The following is an 18,969-nucleotide window of genomic DNA, read 5'->3' on the forward strand; positions in this document are numbered from 1 at the left end:
ACTTTATTTCAAGGGGATTTCATTGTGGAAATCCTCTGCTAAGAAAGTTTCGTGCCCCTAATTACAACAGAATTCAAAGAGCCATGGCAACACACAGCATGTGCTGGAAATCTGAATAGAAATCTTTTTGCACTTCACTGGACACAGAGAATGTATATTTGATTAGAACCAAACTTCTCAGGAAGCCATTGTCTCCACAATTACATTTGCTACTTGACAAAGAAAACCAAAACCCCCAGACAGAACACATTTTATGAAGACACGTTTTATGGAATTATACATCTATGGTCAATTCTTTGGAATCTTTCTTTCTTTTTTAAAAAACCCTGCCAGTTAACACAACCCACAGGGAACATCTTCTGAGAGGTTGCATTTGCACAACTTTCATCCAATAAGGCTTGCCTAAGTTTCCAGAAACCTGCAGTCAGTCAGTATGTGAAAGTGAGTACCTCATGTCCATAGCTCCTGATCACATGCCCACTTTCAGCTTTGCTCATTCTTTGGACAGGAATTATTTCCCTCTGTTTTCTTTGTCACCCATTTTCGCCCCTACAGCTTCAACCTGCCGATTCTCTATGCCAGTTTTGCTTCTGCATAATCCTCTCAGACTTGCTCCATAAGCCTTCTGCTCTTTCCCTCATTTCTCAGGACCTTTCCCACACCAAACCTAATTTCCCAATAGCCGGGGGGCTTCCTTAGCCTGTCATTGCCTAAATCTCTTAAGAGTCCCAATCCCATGCTCATCGCTCTGTTCTTTCATTCCTAAGCAGCTCAAGCCAATGGCAAAAAGTCCCTGCTTCTTTGGCTCAGCCAATCACAGCCAGAGGCTTCACCATCATCACTACCAACACTCTTATTAAATTGCTCTAAAGACTGTCTCATTTTAGTCCAAGCAATATGGCCCTATGTCTATAGAATTATACTCTGCTTCTGGGGCACAGCCAAAGCTTGGTATATTCTCTCTGCAACTCAGGACGTAAGAGGCTCCTGCAGGTTCAGGCCCATCTGGTCCAGCACCCTGTTCTCATGGTGCCTGTGCAGATGTCTGTGGGAAGCCTGCACACAAGTACAACATCTGCCTGCTTGCAGATTGCAGAAACTGGCATTCAGAGGTATGATGCCTCTGAGAGTGCAGGTAGGACATAGTCATTGTGGCTAGTAGCCACCGATAGCCTCTGCCCCCGCCCCCTCCGAATTTGGTGGCCATCACTGTCTCCTGTGTGAGTGAGTTCTATAGTTTAGCTATGTGCTGTGTGAACGAGGAAAGTAGTTAGATTTTTGAGTATACCAGGATTTCTGTGAGAAAAGAAAACGGTCTGGCTCCAACCACAGCATAGGCTCAATATCCTTAAAATCAACAGCCATTGCAACTCATATGACAGGATTTAAATCAGTGGCATTACCTTCGAGGGGAGTAGTGAGGATATGGAATGACGATCAGCTGGGAGTTTGGGATGATGGCTGTCCATTCCTGTTTCCTTATAGACTGGAAGAGGGAAAAAATGAAAGCACTCAGTGAATGTCTTGCGAGCTCATTTCATTCTTAATTCTACTGTGCAGCCAAAGCAAAATCTCAATGTTCTCATTATCTTAGAAAACTGGCTGGAATGACATTTCCAAAAGACTGTTTGGTTCCTTCCTACTTTCAAAGACAAAACAATTTTGACCTGATACATTTTCAAAACTTAAGAGTAAATAAGTTTACAAAACTTAAGAGTAAATAAGTGCCATTTCAGTACATATGTATGTATGTATGTATGTATGCATGTATGTATGTATGTGTATGTATGTATCAAGGGATAATAATGCTAGAGGGAACCCTGCCTTTTGCTATCATAAAAAAAATTAAGTAAACGGTGGATCAGGTTCGTAAAATAGCAGCCTGGGATAGACCCTGTCTGATCAGGATTCACAACTGTATGAATGCCCTGTGGGTGGAGGCCAAAATAGATGTAAACCCACGCCCTTTGCGTCCCGATCAGGCTTAGGTACAACCATAATGTTAAAGGTATTACAGGTTGAGAATGCCTTTCCAAGGTCTCAAAGGACTTTAAACAACAAAAATGCCCATGCTGCAGGGAAAAGGTCAACTGGGATTCCACTGGGCCTGTTTACCTGGTCATTTTATCCTGTAGGTCAGCCATGGAAACCACAATTCTCTGGCTGAAGCCCACTTCAACACATTCTCACCATCCCACCCTTTTAAGAAGAAGCCAACGTGATATTGAGCAAGGTATGAAACCAAATGCACATTGATATCAATACAATTATATGTAAACTGAGGTCCCAACATACCTTTTCACCTAATGGGCGAGGAATGCCCACATACAAGTGATCAAGAAAATTAGCGCTGCGTCCCAAGCCTAGCACATTATATGGGAGCTGGAGGGCAAAATGTGCTGATTGACTCAGTTGTCCCGCTGGAATGCAATTGAAAAGATGACACAATGAATACATTGCTTAAGGCCTTCTAAGCAAAACATTTTTGGTTTAGAGTCATAGGATTGGGTGCTCTTCATCCTTATTTGAGCCCTAAAATCCATTAATACATTTTAACAGCAGAAACATTTAGCACATATAATACTTTGGAGAGTTCCAAGAACCTCACATACATTACCTTGCAGATAGGTCTGGGAATCAGGAAGCCGCCTGTTGCTGAGTCAGACCATTGATCTATATGGTTCACTACTGTGAACAGTGACTAGCAGTGTAATGACAGATTGAGAGTATATGGGTAAAATTGTAGGAGACATTGACCATACTGTGCGTGTCTGCTATAGATCTCCAAATCAGACTGAGGAGTTGGATGATGCCTTCCTAGAGCAGAAACCAAACCTTATGAGGGATGGTTGATGGAACTGGGTATATTTAGCCTGGTAAAGAGGAGACTGAGTGGAGATATGATAACCATCTTCAAATATCTAAAGAGCTGTCACATGGAGGATGGAGCAAGCTTGTTTCCTCCTGCTTCAAAGGCTAGGACTCAAATTAATGGATTCAAGGGAGATGAAGTATCAGGAAGAACTTCCTGATGGCAAGAGCTGTTTGAAAGTGGACACCCAGAAGAGATGGTAGACTCTCCTTCCTTGTATGTTTTTAAAGCAGAGGTTGAATGGCAATCTGTCATGTATGATCCATTTGAGAATCCTTCATTGCAGAAGGTTGGACTAGATGACCCTCAGCCCTTCCAAATCTACCATTCTATGATTCTAGGATATCTGAAGGACTGTACTCTTCTGTACAAACCTACCTGGTCTCTGAGATCTTCAGGGGAGGAGACCCTTCTCTCAGTCCCACCACACTCAGACATGCTTGGTGGGAATGCGGAAGAGGGACTTCTTGGTGGCTGCCCCCAGACTTTGGAACTCCCTTCCTAGAAGGGCTAGACTGGCTCTCCCCTTTTGTCCTTCCACTGGCAGGTGAAGATCTTTTTTATTCCAGCAGGATTTGGAAACCAACCACTTTTAAGGAAAGGGCTTTTAATAGTGTGCTGCACTTTTTTCCATTCTTTTTATTCTAGATGTTGTTGTTTTTTTACATAGTTTGAACTCCATAGATAGTTTAATTACCTTTTAACTATAACTTTTTATTTGTTTTTAGCTATGTTTGTTTTATTGGTATTTGTTTTCATTTTTGTGAGCCCGTTTGAGTCTTGGCTCTGGCTAAAAGGTGGGATATAAATAATAGTAACTGCCATCAACCAATGACCACCTGGGGTTGAAGTCCAACAAAATCAGGAGAGCTACAGGTTGCCCACCGCACCCACCTCTGGCGCTTAGTCCTTAACTTTGTTTATAAAATAAATCTGGAGGCATGTTTGTGATGAATATACCACCTTGACCCATCATTTCATTTTGCTTTGGTTATAATGATGGCATTCTTTCTAGTTTTGTGTGCTCCAATACGTGCTCCAGCATTTAAATCAAAGGCCTTAAATGAAGCAGTAAGATACAGGAGATGTAAATTACAATACAATAAATCACACAGCTTTTGTGATAGATGGGAGCTTGAAGGCAGAGTTTTGTCACTGCAATTAGGCATGACTTATCACACCTTAATGCACCCTCTGCACTCCTTTCCTTAGTCAAAACCATCTTTGTATTCCTGTGAGGCAAGACACGCTTTTGGAAAGATAAGGAGGGAGCACATGTAATGGTAAAGTGGAATTATCAGAACTTTTCACACATCTAATGGTTGACTTTCTGAACTTCCGGTGCTTAAAAGCTGCTGAGAATTTCCACTTTATTTTCAGGATGAACTAGAATAACGGTTCTCCTCTTCATCTTGGTCTGCAGCAGCAAACTTACTCAGCACAAAACTGTACACGTAACATGTTTGTATCCAATATTAGTCCTATTCTGAGCAGATCTATTTGAAAATGATGGCTGTGACTAATTAATTTCAGTGTGCCTACCCCGAGTTCCAAGTATTACAGTACTATTACTGCACTCGGTGACGCTATTCACATGAATAAAACCATGTGGTTGTTCCTTGATAATAAATAATAATAATAATAATAATAATAATAATAATAATAATAATAATAATTTATTTGTACCCTGCCCATCTGGCTGGGCTTCCCCAGCCACTCTGAGCGGCTTCCAACAAAGATTAAAAATACATTAAAATGTCACACATTAAAAACTTCCCTGAACAGGGCTGTTTTTAATTAAAAACTTCCCCGAACAGGGCTGATGGTGTAACTTAAAGGGTAAGTTTATTTCCACATAGGACAGGCTTATATACAATAGCAGCCACTATAATTTCTATATGATGGTTCTAAAGAGTGTCACTGACAAAGCAAAAATTGCATGCATAACAATCCCTGTGTTGGCTCTACAACTTCCCCAAGTGATTATGGAGAGACCACCTCTGCATAATGCCAGCAGCGTTTTCACTTTCCATTGCCTCTAGGCCATTTATATTTAAATGAAACTCACACTGTAATATCTAAATATTCAACTCTCATATGCAGAACTATGTAAACATATTTCTTGAGAATAGAGTCAGCAGTAGTGAGCTGCCTGTTTGGAATGTATGTCTTCCTTCACTGTGTTGATCTGGGGATTAGGACTGATTGACAGAGTTGACAATTTATGCAAGTGTCGAAAGGAACAAGGGGCAATGAAGTTTGCCATCTTTAATTCATATTCTGAGACTTTGTTTCGTATCCTAGCATGGCCGTGTGCCCAGTTTTATTGACTTCAGATACTTGTGCCAGGTGAAAATTGCAATTATACCCACCACACTGACAATGAAACATTACTACAACAAAAGAGAACAGTGTTACCAAGTGCTTGAAGAGGCAGTCTTATTGTAGCAGCAGCAGCAACAACAACAACAACAACAGGAGTTTAAGCCTCAATTGTTGATGAGTGTTACAAAAAAGAACTGGGAAATGTAAAACACTCACAGATCCAAGGAATCAGTCTCACTTAAACTCGTATGGTTTGAGCACAGTGCACGGGAGCAGCAGAGATCATGTCACTTGTCATGACTTGTCAGGGGAACATAGAATTTTCTGTCTTATGCCAGGTCAAATTATCTGTCCATCCAATGGTGGCTGGTGCCCATTGGGGCTGGTAGGGTGAAAGGCAGGGAGCCTAAATTGTAAGTGGAGCCAGATCCAATGACAGTCAGAGCCAACTGACTCTAGTTTTGCCCCCACCTTGCTCCCCACTGCCAAGCTCTGCAAGGGCAACACTGAGACTAAGGAGAAGGAAGCTGACAAGCAGTGACACCCTCTCGACAGGATGTAAGTAAGAGGGCAGGCCAAGGCTGTTGGGGCCGTGCCCCATTTGCCCTATTGGACCAGCCTCCCCTGCATACAAATTGTCCACATAAGCAGCAGTTCTGGGATGGAGATCTTTCCTATCTGTTACTTTCTCCTTTTAATGGGAGATGCCGGACATTGAAATTGGGACCTTCGACATAAAAAGCATGTGTTCTGCTACCGAGCGATGGTCAGTTCTCAAGGTCTTTCCCCACCACCTGCTATTCCACGTTCACTGGTACAACAGCTCATTCTTAACTCCTCGAAGAAGCAGTACAATGTTTAGCTAGGGAAGATGGAGGAATCTCAGCAATAATAGAAATTTCAATCAAAAGCATTCAGTGCACAATAGACGCATCAAACAATGCCGAAATATCTGAAATCGCCACCAGAACATGAGCAGTGAATCTTGGGTATAGGCAGCAGAATAAAGGCATCCCACGGAGTCATTCCGGTTTTTTAATATGATTTTCTGACATTCAGAGTGATTAAGCAAATGCAGTGGCAGAACAAAATCAATAATATTGACCACAGTAGTAGGAGGTAAACGTTAGGACAAAAATGTGAATTTTAAAGATACTGGAGTGCATTTTAACTGTGATGTTTCCCTCTTGGATCTGCACTATGGGAAAAGCAAGAGCCACAGACTTTCGGGTATGAGAAATAATTTGGAAGGCTTGGGACCCTGTGTCAGGGAAGGTAAGGCAGGCCACCTGGTCTCCAACTGGATCTCCATCTCCTTTCCCCTTCAGATTTCTACAGCTCACCCAAACTGTAGAGCAGGACTCATGTATGGAGGTTTGGGGGATGCATGCTAGACTAGGTTATTCATCGTGGGGTAAACAAACCCAAACGTGAATGGGAGAAGGCGGACACAGAAAAATGGCCTGATACTAGGGTGCCACCTGTGCAAGAAAGACTCCTAATTTACATTTCTATTAGAGGATTCAAATTCAGGTGTTAGAAGAAACTCTAGTTTCAATTTACAGCCCACCACACATTTCGTACCTTTAGATTAGGAAAGAAATCAGTTGTTCCTTGCTCTATTTAATATGTGAACTTCTTGGGTTTTAGTGGCTGGAAATAGGAGTAATTTGTTTAGAATGACAAGCCTCTGTCACTGAAAAATATGTATGCAGGAACAGCCAGCAACTGAGGCAAATTCTACAAAATAAACAAATGGAACAACTCAAGGAAAGCACTAATGTACTGAGCGCTTATCGATTTCTTTGTACTGCCAAGTCATTCATAGTTTGCTTGTCAAAAAGCTGAAGGATAATTAATAAATGGCAGAGTTCTAATTAGATTCAAAACCTAAACTAAGATCATGTTCAATTCTCCACTGGACACTACTGCTGCAGGCCTCCATCTTCTTTACAGAAATCCATCCCCTCATTTTCAAGCGTTGCATACCAGGCACAGAGAAAGAAACCGTGGCCTCAAATGCAGCAACAATTCATAGTAAATACTAGCAATTCACAGGCAGGATAATAGCCAGCATTTCAGAACTGCTGCTCTTAGCACCATTTTGTTCTTTTCTTTTCTCTGTTCTAGAAGCCCCAAGTTGCAGGTGGCTCAAGCCCCACACAGACTGCACTGCCGACATGCCTAATTCACCTCAGTGTTTTTGTTGACTTGAAGATGAACCTGACAGGTGACACAAATGGGGAAGACTGATTTCCATGCTATATTTTAAACTGATTTTTAAATACGGCGGCTTGACTTCATTTTGACATTAAGAAACACACTGAGTTACTTGACCAGACAAACTGCTCATTTACCAGAGTTCTTTCTGACAAACACCCAATTCTTTCACATGGGAGTTCCTTCACTCATACATGCCCCACCATGCATAAGTGCTGCAGAAAGGTTGCTACACACAAGTCAAGTGAAGAATGACAGAAAAACAAACAAACATGGCTGGACATTGAAACGGAGGTGCGGATGAAGAATCAGGAAACGGTAATGCTTGACAAAACCAATGAAAACCCAAGAAGAAACTGCTGGATCAGGCCAATGTCCCATCTAGTCCAGCAGCCTGTTTTCACAGTGGCCAACCAGATGCCCATAGGAAGGCCTCAAGGAGGATCAGAGCACAAGAGCCCTCTCTCCTTCTGTGGTTCCCAGCAACTAGTATTCAGAAGCATTGCTGCCTCCAACTGTGGAGGCAGATCATAGATAATTAGTCACTGATAGCCCACTCCAGCCAATGAGAAATCATTTGCAACTTCTCTCCTTCACTCTACTGTTATCACCTTCTCCAGTCAAATATCCAAAAACCGGACTGGTCTAAAATAAAAGAGCAAGTTGCGCAGAGGTTGGAATGCACTGAATAGCCACCCTTGTGGCTCAGCCAAGGGAAAGAAAATGCCTCTCATCTCCCGAGCACATTCAAATGAGCTCTTCCACCATGTTCCGCGATTTGCTTCTGCTCCACCACCTCCCACAGAGGTCACTGGAGTGGGCTGCCAAATATGCCAGGCTGGCTCTCATTGTTATGCAGATCGGAACGGCTGTGATTATGAAAAGGAAAACAGCTGTGCAAATTTTCACTTCCCCCTTTCAAGTTCCACAGTTCTGGCACTGTTGATCAAAGTGAAGTCACAGATGTAAAAATTCTCTAATTTATTGAGAAAACTGCAAACAAAAACAAGAGAGACCCTGGTTTGTTTTATTTGAAAAGAAAATAGAAGGTTCAGGCATACTAAGGAAATAAAGCTAAGAGCGACTCAGTACCTTTGCAAAGATACCTGGAAAGAGGATTCCCTCTGACAAGGGCGCAGGACCTGGGGCCACTGTGGTAATTACTTAAACTTACAAAGCCAAAGGCAAATGGAAGCAAGTGAGCTCGTGAGATGGGCTGACTGGAAGAGGAAACAAGAGGAAGGTGTCAGGAAGAGGAAGAGTTTCCATCTGCACAATCTCATTTGTGCAGATGTTTTGCAAATTGGACCTTTAAGCTTGAACGTTGTATACTGTGGCTGAACTAGCTTTCTTCTGCATCCCTTTTAAAGGAATGATTTTTTTATTAGAAGAAAAAAATGGAGGAGAGAAGCCAGTCACATTCCCCCCTCTCTTTTTTTGTAGCCCCATCTTCTGATGGTAGTACAAGGCTCCATTTTTCTTCTACAGAGGCACTCCTCCTTGAAAGGGGATGCAACTTGTTTCTTTTTTCAGTCATGAGTCTGCAGACTCATTATGTTATGCTTTCTTCACTCCCCCTCACTTTGGCCTTGCAACCTTCATCCTACTCTCTTTTCCGATTTATGAACATTCACTACTTTGTCAAGTATCCCTCCCTCTCCTGGCTGACAGTTGTCACTCCACCCCCCCCATCTCTTTAGCTTCGCCTTCCAGTATTAGCCTGTTATCCCTTCCACCCACCTACTATTCTCAAAACTCCATCACTATTCGCTTCCTAGAACTCCTCACACTTGGCAGCAGTTCGTAATAGAGATGCCATATTAATTCAAGCAAAAGTGCACATGGTTAAGATTATGCCTTTTATTTAATCAAGGGATGCTGGCACAACTACAAGCTTTTTTATGTTGGAAAGTATTATTCTTGCCTGAAAAATGTATTCCGGAAGTAGGAAACCTCAGGCAAAGGGGCCAAAAGCACCCCGCCAGGCCTTTCTCTGTGGTCCTTTCTCAAGGCCACATAGCCTCCCCAAGCTTGCTTCACACCCTTGTTGAGAGTTTTTGGCAGGCTGTAATGCAGGGGTAGGCAACCTAAGGCCCAGGGGCCAGAAGCAGCCCAATAGCCTTCTGAATCCGGCCCATGGACGGTCTGGGAATCAGCGTGTTTTTACATGAGTAGAATGTGTCCTTTTATTTAAAATGCATCTCTGGGTTAATTGTGGGGCCTGTCTAGTGTTTTTACATGAGTAGAATGTGTGCTTTTATTTAAAATGCATCTCTGGGTTATTTGTGAAGCATAGGAATTCGTTCACCCCCCCCAAAAAAAATAGTCCGGCCTACCACATGGTCTGAGGGAAAGTGGACCGGCCCACGGCTGAAAAAGGTTGCTGACCCCTGCAGTGTAATATGTCCTTGAAGTCAGTTAATGACTCTTGCTTTCCTGGATAGAGGAGCGACAGGGAGAGGTGTGTGTGAGAGAGAGTGTGTGTAGAAGTCAGCCAGAGAGGTGTAGCAGTGGTTCTCAAAGGTTGTGGTACACCACACTGGTGTGGAGGGACAGGATGGCGAACGTGCCAAGAAGATTCAAGGACAATCAAAGAAATATTTAAACATTTCAGCTCAGCTCAGCACAGCAGAGCTTTCCAAACTGTGTGTCACAACACGTTAGTGTGTCAGCTGCAGTATGTAGGTATGTTGCGCGAATGCTCCCTGCACTTCTCCCAGGGCAGGAAAGGGGTTAGTTTCAACCTCTGGTTTGCTAGTAAAACTGAATTACTGTGTTGTGAAATGATGCATGGCTAAAAAGTGTGTCACCAACATGGAAAGTTTGGAAAGCTCTGCACTACAGTATCTTTTTTTTGGCAGGGGGATATACAACCAGAAACAGTATCCACACCTCTCTCTCTTTTTTTTAAAAATAATATTTATTACTTTTCCACAGTATCCACACCTCTCTTCAAGAGAACTGGCTATTCTTCTACAGTTCTCCACAGCATATTGTTGCGAACAGGGATTTTCAACGCTGACAAATATGAAAGATCAGAAAAGAGAAAGGCTTCTTTGTGGTGACGGCGAGATTAGAGTTTGTTTGTCTCAAGTTATACCTAATATAAATGAGATTACCCGTTAAAAGCAAGCTCACACCTCTCATTGAGTTTGGTACATATGTAAGAGGCTTGTTTATAATTATATTTTGGGAATGATTCAAGCTCCTATGGAACTGCATCGTTTTATATTTTCTGGATGTCCCATGATCGTATGATAAAATAGTTGTGTTCTATGTTACAAATCAACCACTGCTACGAGTACAGTGGTACCTCTGGTTACATACGCTTCAGGGTACATACGTTTCAGGTTACAGACTCCGCTAACCCAGAAATAGTACCTCGGGTTAAGAACTTTGCTTCAGGATGAGAACAGAAATTGAGCGGCGGTGGCGCGGCAGCAGCGTCAGGCCCCATTAGCTAAAGTGGTGCTACAGGTTAAGAACAGTTTCAGGTTAAGAACGGAATTCCGGAACAAATTAAGTACGTAACCAGAGGTACCACTGTAGTTTCTTTTTGTTTCCCAACGTATTTCTTACCAATAAAAAATTTGGTGTGGTGCAAGCAAATTTTTATTCTGATAGAATAAGAACAAAAGGTTTGAGGACCACTGGGTTACGGTGTTGGACTAGGACCTGGGAGACCAAGGCTCAAATCCCCACACAGCCATGAAACTTTCTGGGTGACCATGGGCCACTCACATTCTCTCAAGCTAACCTATACCACTGGGTTGCTGTGAGGACAAAATGGGGAGGAAGAGAACCATGTACACCACATTGGCCTCCTTGGAGGAAAAAAGTGGGATATAAACACAATACAATGGTACCTCGGGTTACATACGCTTCAGGTTACAGACTCCGCTAACCCAGAAATAGTACCTCGGGTTAAGAACTTTGCTCCAGGATGAGAACAGAAATCGTGCTCCGGTGGCGTGGCGGCAGGGGGAGGCCCCATTAGCTAAAGTGGTGCTTCAGGTTAAGAACAGTTTCAGGTTAAGAATGGACCTCCAGAATGAATTAAGTACTTAACCCGAGGTACCACTGTAAATAAATAACAGCAAAAACTAGCCTACTGTACAAAGGTAAAATTCGCATTCAGTGCTCCGCCCACTTTTTCCTCTGGTCATGCTCACCGCTGGTTTATGCCCCCCCACCAAGAATGTGCGACTTTGGGCTGAAAAAGGTATCCTGATGCATTCTACGCAGCTATTTTGGACCCTGTCTGAAACTGCATCCCTGGCGCTAGGGCATGTTCTCCCTTCCCTTTTCTAGGGAACATTCTGCCTCCTGTAAGCATTCCTTTCAAGCGCTGCCTCTCAAGTACAAAAGAGAGGGGACTACCTAATGAGAATTAGCCTTCTGCTCTATGAAATGATTGTATCTTACATGCTGCTGAAAACGTATTTATCATAACTATATTGGTAAAACTGCTGCAAACAACTTGTACGCAGCTCGCACTATTACTGCAGATCATAAGTTCAAGGACCTAGAACGGCGCTAAATAATCATGGCATTACTAAACTGTGTAAGCCCAGAAGGGCTAACGAAGATGCTGGCTCAGCAGAAGGTGAAAGGCCAGACTGCCAAGGAGGGTTAAAAATTGCCAGCAAAGAACAAAAACTCCATGATAAGGCATTGGCTGTGGAATCTAGTTTGAATCTGGACACAAAGAGCAATGAATCAAGAAGAAAAATGATCCCAGAGCTAAGGACAGAGATATGCTCTTGCGGCCCTTTCATGCTTGTCGGACAGAGCCACGGGGTTAATATGTTGCAGAATTTAACAGTGATTAGTCATGTCTCTCTGAAACATTATAGACACAGCTTCCTAACTAGTTAGGAAAAGAAAGTCTGAAGAGAATTCTCTTAATAGTACAGGAAAACTGCAGCCAAAAATATAGTTTAGGAAACCTGCTTTTAATAATAATAATAATAATAATAATAATAATAATAATAATAATAATAATTCAAATCTTTTTCAGGTTTCTTTGCTGGTCCCCTGCTATGCAAGCACAAATGGGAGAATTCTGGCAATAGAGGAGAATGATAGATGCTTATAGAAGCTGCTCATTGTAGTCTTCTGTAATCTGAATTAAGCAGCACACTCCTTGGGGCGGTGGAATTTTATTCGACAGCAATTCGTTCTGCAAAGCGCTTTGAATGCAGTGATAGCACAGTATAGGCCGGAGGTCTAAAAGCTTGAATGGCAGCCCTGATGCCACAATAACACTGTTAGGGTGCCACAGGGCTCGTTTGTTGTTCTGCCTGTTGTTGTTTAAACTAGCAGTGTTACGTTTACTTTGGAATTTGTCCTGGATGATGGTATGCCTTCCTTGCTCACGGGAACATCTGAATGAATCTTGGTTCTGCAAATAATTGATTTCCCTCAAATATTTAGTTTGACACTTAGGAAGTCTTTCCCAAACTGCAAGAAGCTCTGTTTAAAAGCTGAAACTCTGCCTAATCCCCCTTCACTTCAGAAAATAAATCAAGTTTCAGCTGGGTGATTGATACTTGAATGTGATAATTTCTAGCCAAACAGACCCAAAACAAAAGTGAGCGCTGATCTTCAGAGAGAGGGCTTAAACTACAAAAACTTTAAAAAGGAAACTGTCAAGCAAGTTCTTTAATCTGCACTAAAATGCACAGGGGTTCTATCTGAATAAGACATACTCAGAGTAGACCTATTTAAATCAAGGGACTCTAACTTAAGTCCATTGATTTTGAAGAGTCTGCTCAGTGGGACTTAGTTGGACACAAGCCATCAGCATACCTATGTCCTGTGTTTAAATTAGAAAAAAAATGCATTCTTAGTATAACGAAATGCACAGTGCATTGGGAATGAAGGAAAACCCCCAGTTCATTTGCTACCAATTCACCAGGCGGCCTCAGGACAGCCCACATTTTATGAGCCTCAGCTTCACACCTACAAAACAGGGATGAAAATATAGACATGCCTCGCAGGGCTGTTGAACGGATTACGGGAACAACATATGTGAAACACTTTGAACACCCTGAATGCTAGATATAAATGTCAGGAATTATTTTAATTATAATTTATTAATGTATAGCTTGGGGTAAGATGATGAACTAATTTCATATCTGTGTTTGTTTCAAAACAAAATTTCCTTTCCTTGTAAGCCATAGGAAAGGAATAGTCTATTACCCTAGGTTTTATTGCTCAGTGCTTAGTAAATGCTAGGCGCTAATAAGTTAATCATCGAACAGAAAGATGGCGCCGAGGTAAGACGCTCATATCGGAGCTCAAAGAAATCTTTTAGCTAAATGCCTTTGTTGCTGGCTCTTCTCCTCCTTTTGGATTTTATTTCCTCTCACTACTTCGTATCTCATCTTCCTCGGTGCCGGGACTTAATGAAGTTAGTGAAGTTTTAACAAAGGCTCTCAGACATTCCCTTCTGGGCTTTAAGGCACTCCCTCCCAGTCTCTCTTTGACTCCGCGTGACAAACTTATTCCAAGGATTTTGAAGGACTTCTAATGGGCTTTTAACCCTAAAAACTACAAATTCATAAAACCACAAATTTCTTCCACCACCTTCAATTTCGTGGACCCCCAAACATCTCAGTTGCTTTAACAAACTGAGAAGAAGGGGGGGGGATACTGCAAAGGAGTGCTCTAATTGGACCCAGTTTTTAAACTCCTCGCAGCAGCCCACCTAGGACGGAATGAAAATTGAACGAGATTGCGACCTGAGAACTTTAATACTTTATCACTCTATCTAGAAGTCTGATCTCATTGATTTAAGAAGAATCTGCAATGAGAAGAACCAAAAGACTCAGGTGTCTTGACACAGAAACTGACGCAGAGCCCTCTGGCTTCAAACAGAGTAATCTAGATAAGTATCTGCTACCTCAAAAACAGCACATATCTCCTCCCAAAAACTCCCTCAACTCTTTACATGGAAAGACAGTTGAAGAGATATCCCTAGGAATAAACGAGGACAAGGCTACTACTCCCATAACCGAGGCACAAGTACTAATTGATAGAAAGGTGGAGCTGCTGGAGGAATGCTGCCTACTGACTGCTCAAACAGTTCAAAAAATCTTTGAACAATTACAAAACATCTTCAAGAAGCTGGATAACCCAGATGAAAGGAGGCAACTCACTCCCTTTTTGCCATCCTTAACAAGCCCTGGAGATAAACAGAACAAATACAAATTTATACCTCTAAACCAGCCAAAAATCAGAGGAAGCCCCCCTCACTCAGTCAACTTGATACTGAGGCCATGTGAGATTGTTCTCCACATTTTTCCATACAGAGGGCCCCTACCTTACTGGGAGTCATCCTTCTGGGCCAGACATCATCTAAATCTGCTCCTAGGCCTTGAGGGGGGAAGGATTGACTTAAAAGCAGTCAAGAGGCTCACTAATGATGGATATTCCAAAAAAGTACTACTAAGATTTGGTAGCCATAGAATCCCAACCGAAATCTTAAGGGAAAAGGCTCATTTAGCCCAGAAAGGAATTATTCCACGTCGACACTTTGAAGATATATCACTCAGACCATTGATTGCATCTAAAAGACAGAACAAGATGAACAAGGCCATTCCAACAGAAGCCGATATCTGCCCTACTCCCGTGGAAGAACCCAGTAGATGGGAGAAACCGCTGCCAGCTACCCGGGAAATTACGCAAGAAAAATCCAAGCTCCCAAACCATGCGATTGTAGCATCAATTAACAGCCTCGCCCTTGACACAACAGACTGGACAGTCCCAGAAGAAGAAGATCTGCTGAGTAACTTTACCAACCTACCAGATAAAGAACAAATAAGCATACTCAGTAAACTGACGAAACTACAGGCCAAATTGATCGAAATTCACCAACAAGGTCAACAAAATGCAGTAGAAACAATACACAATCAAACTTCACACCTACCAGCCCTCTCCCCAAAATGCATAGTCAAAAAGAGAGCTACTAATGGAACTTTTAAATGTATAGATGCAGAGCTTCAAATCCAGCCTCCTTTAAAATATGAAATGACAAGGAAAAACTCCAGTAATGAGACCACAAATTCCTGGCTGAGATATCAATTACTAGCTCCAAACGAAATAGGTACCCCTTATTTAAGTACTACAAAGGATTCTAACATTCCCGAACAAAAGATGACCTCCAACAGACCTGACACATTGAGCTCAACATCAAATGAGACCAAAGAAATGGAAGTAGAGACCGAAAACAATCCTACTGTCCATAATAGTCCACCAACCACAGAAATCTCTCAGGAACAAGGAACAGCTAAGGAAGAAAATCAAGAAAGGGAGGAAATTCTAATTTCCCGCACTTTAAAAAAGAATCTAAAAGATCCACCATTATGTTCCCCACCGAAAGTAGCGACAAATGGCTGTATCGGCACAAGACAAAATTCCTCGCTGGACTCAATAACAGAATTAGAATGACTAAATGCTGTCAACCAGCCACCAACTCAAAAACGGATTCTACGCTTGCTGTCCTGGAATATTGCAGGGTGGGGAAACAAAGACGGAGACCCAGACCTAATGAACTTCTTTAAAGATTTTGAATTAATACTTCTACAAGAAACATGGTCAACTAGAGATATTAAAATCAATGGATTCTCCTCCTATACGAAACCCGCATTGAAAACAAACACGAAGGGCCGGCCGAAAGCAGGGTTCTGTTGTATGATCAAAGACAACTTAGGGTTTGAAATCAAGCAGCTAGAAAAATGCTTGCCACTTGCACAAGCCCTACTTTTAACCCAAAAAGAAGATACTTTGCTACTTGTAAATGTCTATATCCCCCCATCCAAAAACAACAGTAACAGTGAAAATTGGTCACAACTAACCTTTTATATAGAAAATTTGACCGCCAAATACCCAAATGCCTCATTGATAATAGCAGGTGATTTTAATGCCAGAGTGGGAACCAACAATGAACAACTATGTAGCAAACTAAATTGGAATACTGACAATGATATCGCACATGCCCTGAAAATAGGACGATTCTCCAGAGATAGGGTTGTAAACAACGAAGGCTTACGCCTACTTGAATTATGTAACAACTTTAATTTGCAGATTGTGAACGGTTCAACAAAAGGCGATAGAAGCGGGGAGTTTACATACTTCTCCCCCCGAGGATGCAGTGTCATCGACTATATTCTTGTCCCTTATAATATTATAAATTCGATTATGGACCTCAAAATCGGAACGCGTACTGAAAGCGACCATCAGCCATTATTGTTGTCTATTAACTTAAAGGATGAAACCAAAATAACCAAGCACAATATTATAGAACCCTCTCAATACAAACAAATGACCCAATTAAAATGGTCCCAGGAAATGAGTGCAGTAGTGGGGCAAAAACTTACAGCCAACCTGAGAAAACAAGTATTATCCAACTTAAAGACCACTAATTCCTACAGTGATATTCCGAAAATTTATAATGAAATCTTCCAAATGTTCGTAGAACTTAGTACTCCACCTAAAGTTTGGGTACTTAAACATAGCGCTAGCCCTTGGTTTGATGATGAATGTTTCCAGCTAAAAAGAAAACTGCGCCAAACATTTAAAAATAATCGCACTAAACTAGAGCCCTCTTATCTTGATGAAAAAAGAAAATATCATTACATTCTGGCCGAAAAGAAACAGAAATATGCAACCCAAAAATGGCTACAATTACTCGACTCAATCCAGAGTAAAAATAACAAAGCGTTCTGGAACCTAGTGTACGGAGGATTGAAAGCCGAAAATCAACTAACTCTACCACCAATTGCAGAATCCAAATGGTCCCAATATTTTACATCTGTATTTAACAATCTACACAGTGAACTTAAAGGAAATGAAACCACTAAAAATAAAATCAATAAACTCCAGGAGTGGCCAAGGGTAGAAGAAGAGGAAATTAGAGAGATAGTTAAAAATTTCAAATCGGGGAAATCTCCTGGGCCAGACGGTCTACCAATAGAATTATTCAAGACCTATATAGATTGGTGGGCAGAACCCTTAGCTCAATTGTTTACCCTCATAGATAAATATGGGATCATACCTGAGATATGGTTAAGATCAATAATTATCCCAATTTTTAAAAATGGCGACCCAAAAGAACCAAGGAATTATAGACCGATAAGCCTATTATCAGTGATAGGGAAAATCTACGCTAAGCACCTTTTATCTAAACTCCTTACCTGGATGAAAAATCTAAATTTACCAGGGAAAGAACAAATAGGTTTCTCCAAAGGTTGCTCTACATTAGACCACTGCCTTATACTTATGCATTTGGTTGAAAAATACAGATCTCAAAGGCAATCTAAGATATTTGCCGCTTTTGTAGATTTTCGTGGTGCATTTGACTCAATTGACCGCCCAAAGCTGTGGAGGAAACTCGCAGAATTAAAAATTGATCAGCGCTTATTGATCCTAATAAAAAATTTATACTCTTCCAATATCTGTCAAGTCAAACTTAACACCAAAGGTCACCTTTCATCAGACATCCCAAACTCGAAAGGGGTAAAACAAGGGTGTATTCTTGCCCCCTTCCTATTTAATTTATTTTTATCAGACTTGCCAGATCACCTTCAAAAAATAGAATCACATGCCCCTAAACTTAATCAGAAACCAGTTTCTCTGTTATTATACGCAGACGATGCTGTTCTACTATCATTAACGAGTTTGGGTCTGAAACGTCTTATATCTTCTCTGATCCTTTACTGCGAATGTAACAAGCTCTCTATAAATTACGAGAAGACAAAAATTTTGGTCTTCTCGAATGGTTGGAAATTAGAGAAATGGAAAATAAGAGGGCAAGAAATCCAACAAGTGAAAATCTATAGGTATCTGGGAATCTTATTCCAGAGCAATTTAGGGTGGGCAAATCATCGCACAAATGCCATAAAACAGGCAAAGTGCACCTCATCAGCAGTTGCCCGTTTTTATTATCAGAAAGGCAATCAATTTATTCCTGCGGCCAATCAGATATTCCAAACAAAAGTGCAATCCCAGATATTCTATGGAATCCCGCTATGGGTCCAAGCATATAATAGTGATTTAAAAAAGATTCACTCCAGCTTTCTGAGACGTATTCTTGGACTCCCAGCTGTGATCAAATATGAAACAATGTGTGCAGAAATAGGCATACACACAATGGAATATTGGGCCTGGTCCACCTCAATAAAGTACTGGTTACGCTGCCATTTTCGCTGCCCTCCATCAAGTCTGCTCGCTGATTTGCTCAAAGACTCCTACAAATCAAGATGGTATCAGTACCTCGAAAAAAAGATTGAATCTTTAGGCATCGAGCTGGAGCCCCTGTACAATTCTAATGAGCAATACATTTTCCATAATATCCTAACTAGACTAAAGGATGTCGAGAGGCAAAATATTATGGCAGCTGTAAACAAAATTTGCTCGCCCATATTCTATGATTTAAATATCTTAGATAGCAGAGCCAATTACGTCACCAAATTAATAATTCCAGCCCAACGTAGGGCTTTTATGCTGGCCCGTTTGAATGTTTTTCCCTCAGCATTTGTCAGGGGAAG

General features: G+C 41.5%; 1 protein-coding gene across 1 annotated transcript in view; it reads right to left on the reverse strand.

The window, feature by feature from the left end:
* Positions 1-18,969, reverse strand: part of ITFG1 (integrin alpha FG-GAP repeat containing 1) — a 126,605-nt gene that overhangs the window by 15,673 nt on the left and 91,963 nt on the right. Inside the window, exons 15-16 of the mRNA XM_083626050.1 lie at positions 2,296-2,420; positions 1,404-1,486 (exon numbers count right to left, since the gene is read on the reverse strand). Of these exons, the coding sequence (XP_083482176.1) occupies positions 1,404-1,486; positions 2,296-2,420 (208 nt within the window). The remainder of the gene's footprint in view (positions 1-1,403; positions 1,487-2,295; positions 2,421-18,969) is intronic.

This window comes from Podarcis filfolensis, assembly GCF_964270895.1.
Source record: "Podarcis filfolensis genome assembly, chromosome: 8".
NCBI classification, from domain to species: Eukaryota; Metazoa; Chordata; class Lepidosauria; order Squamata; family Lacertidae; genus Podarcis; species Podarcis filfolensis.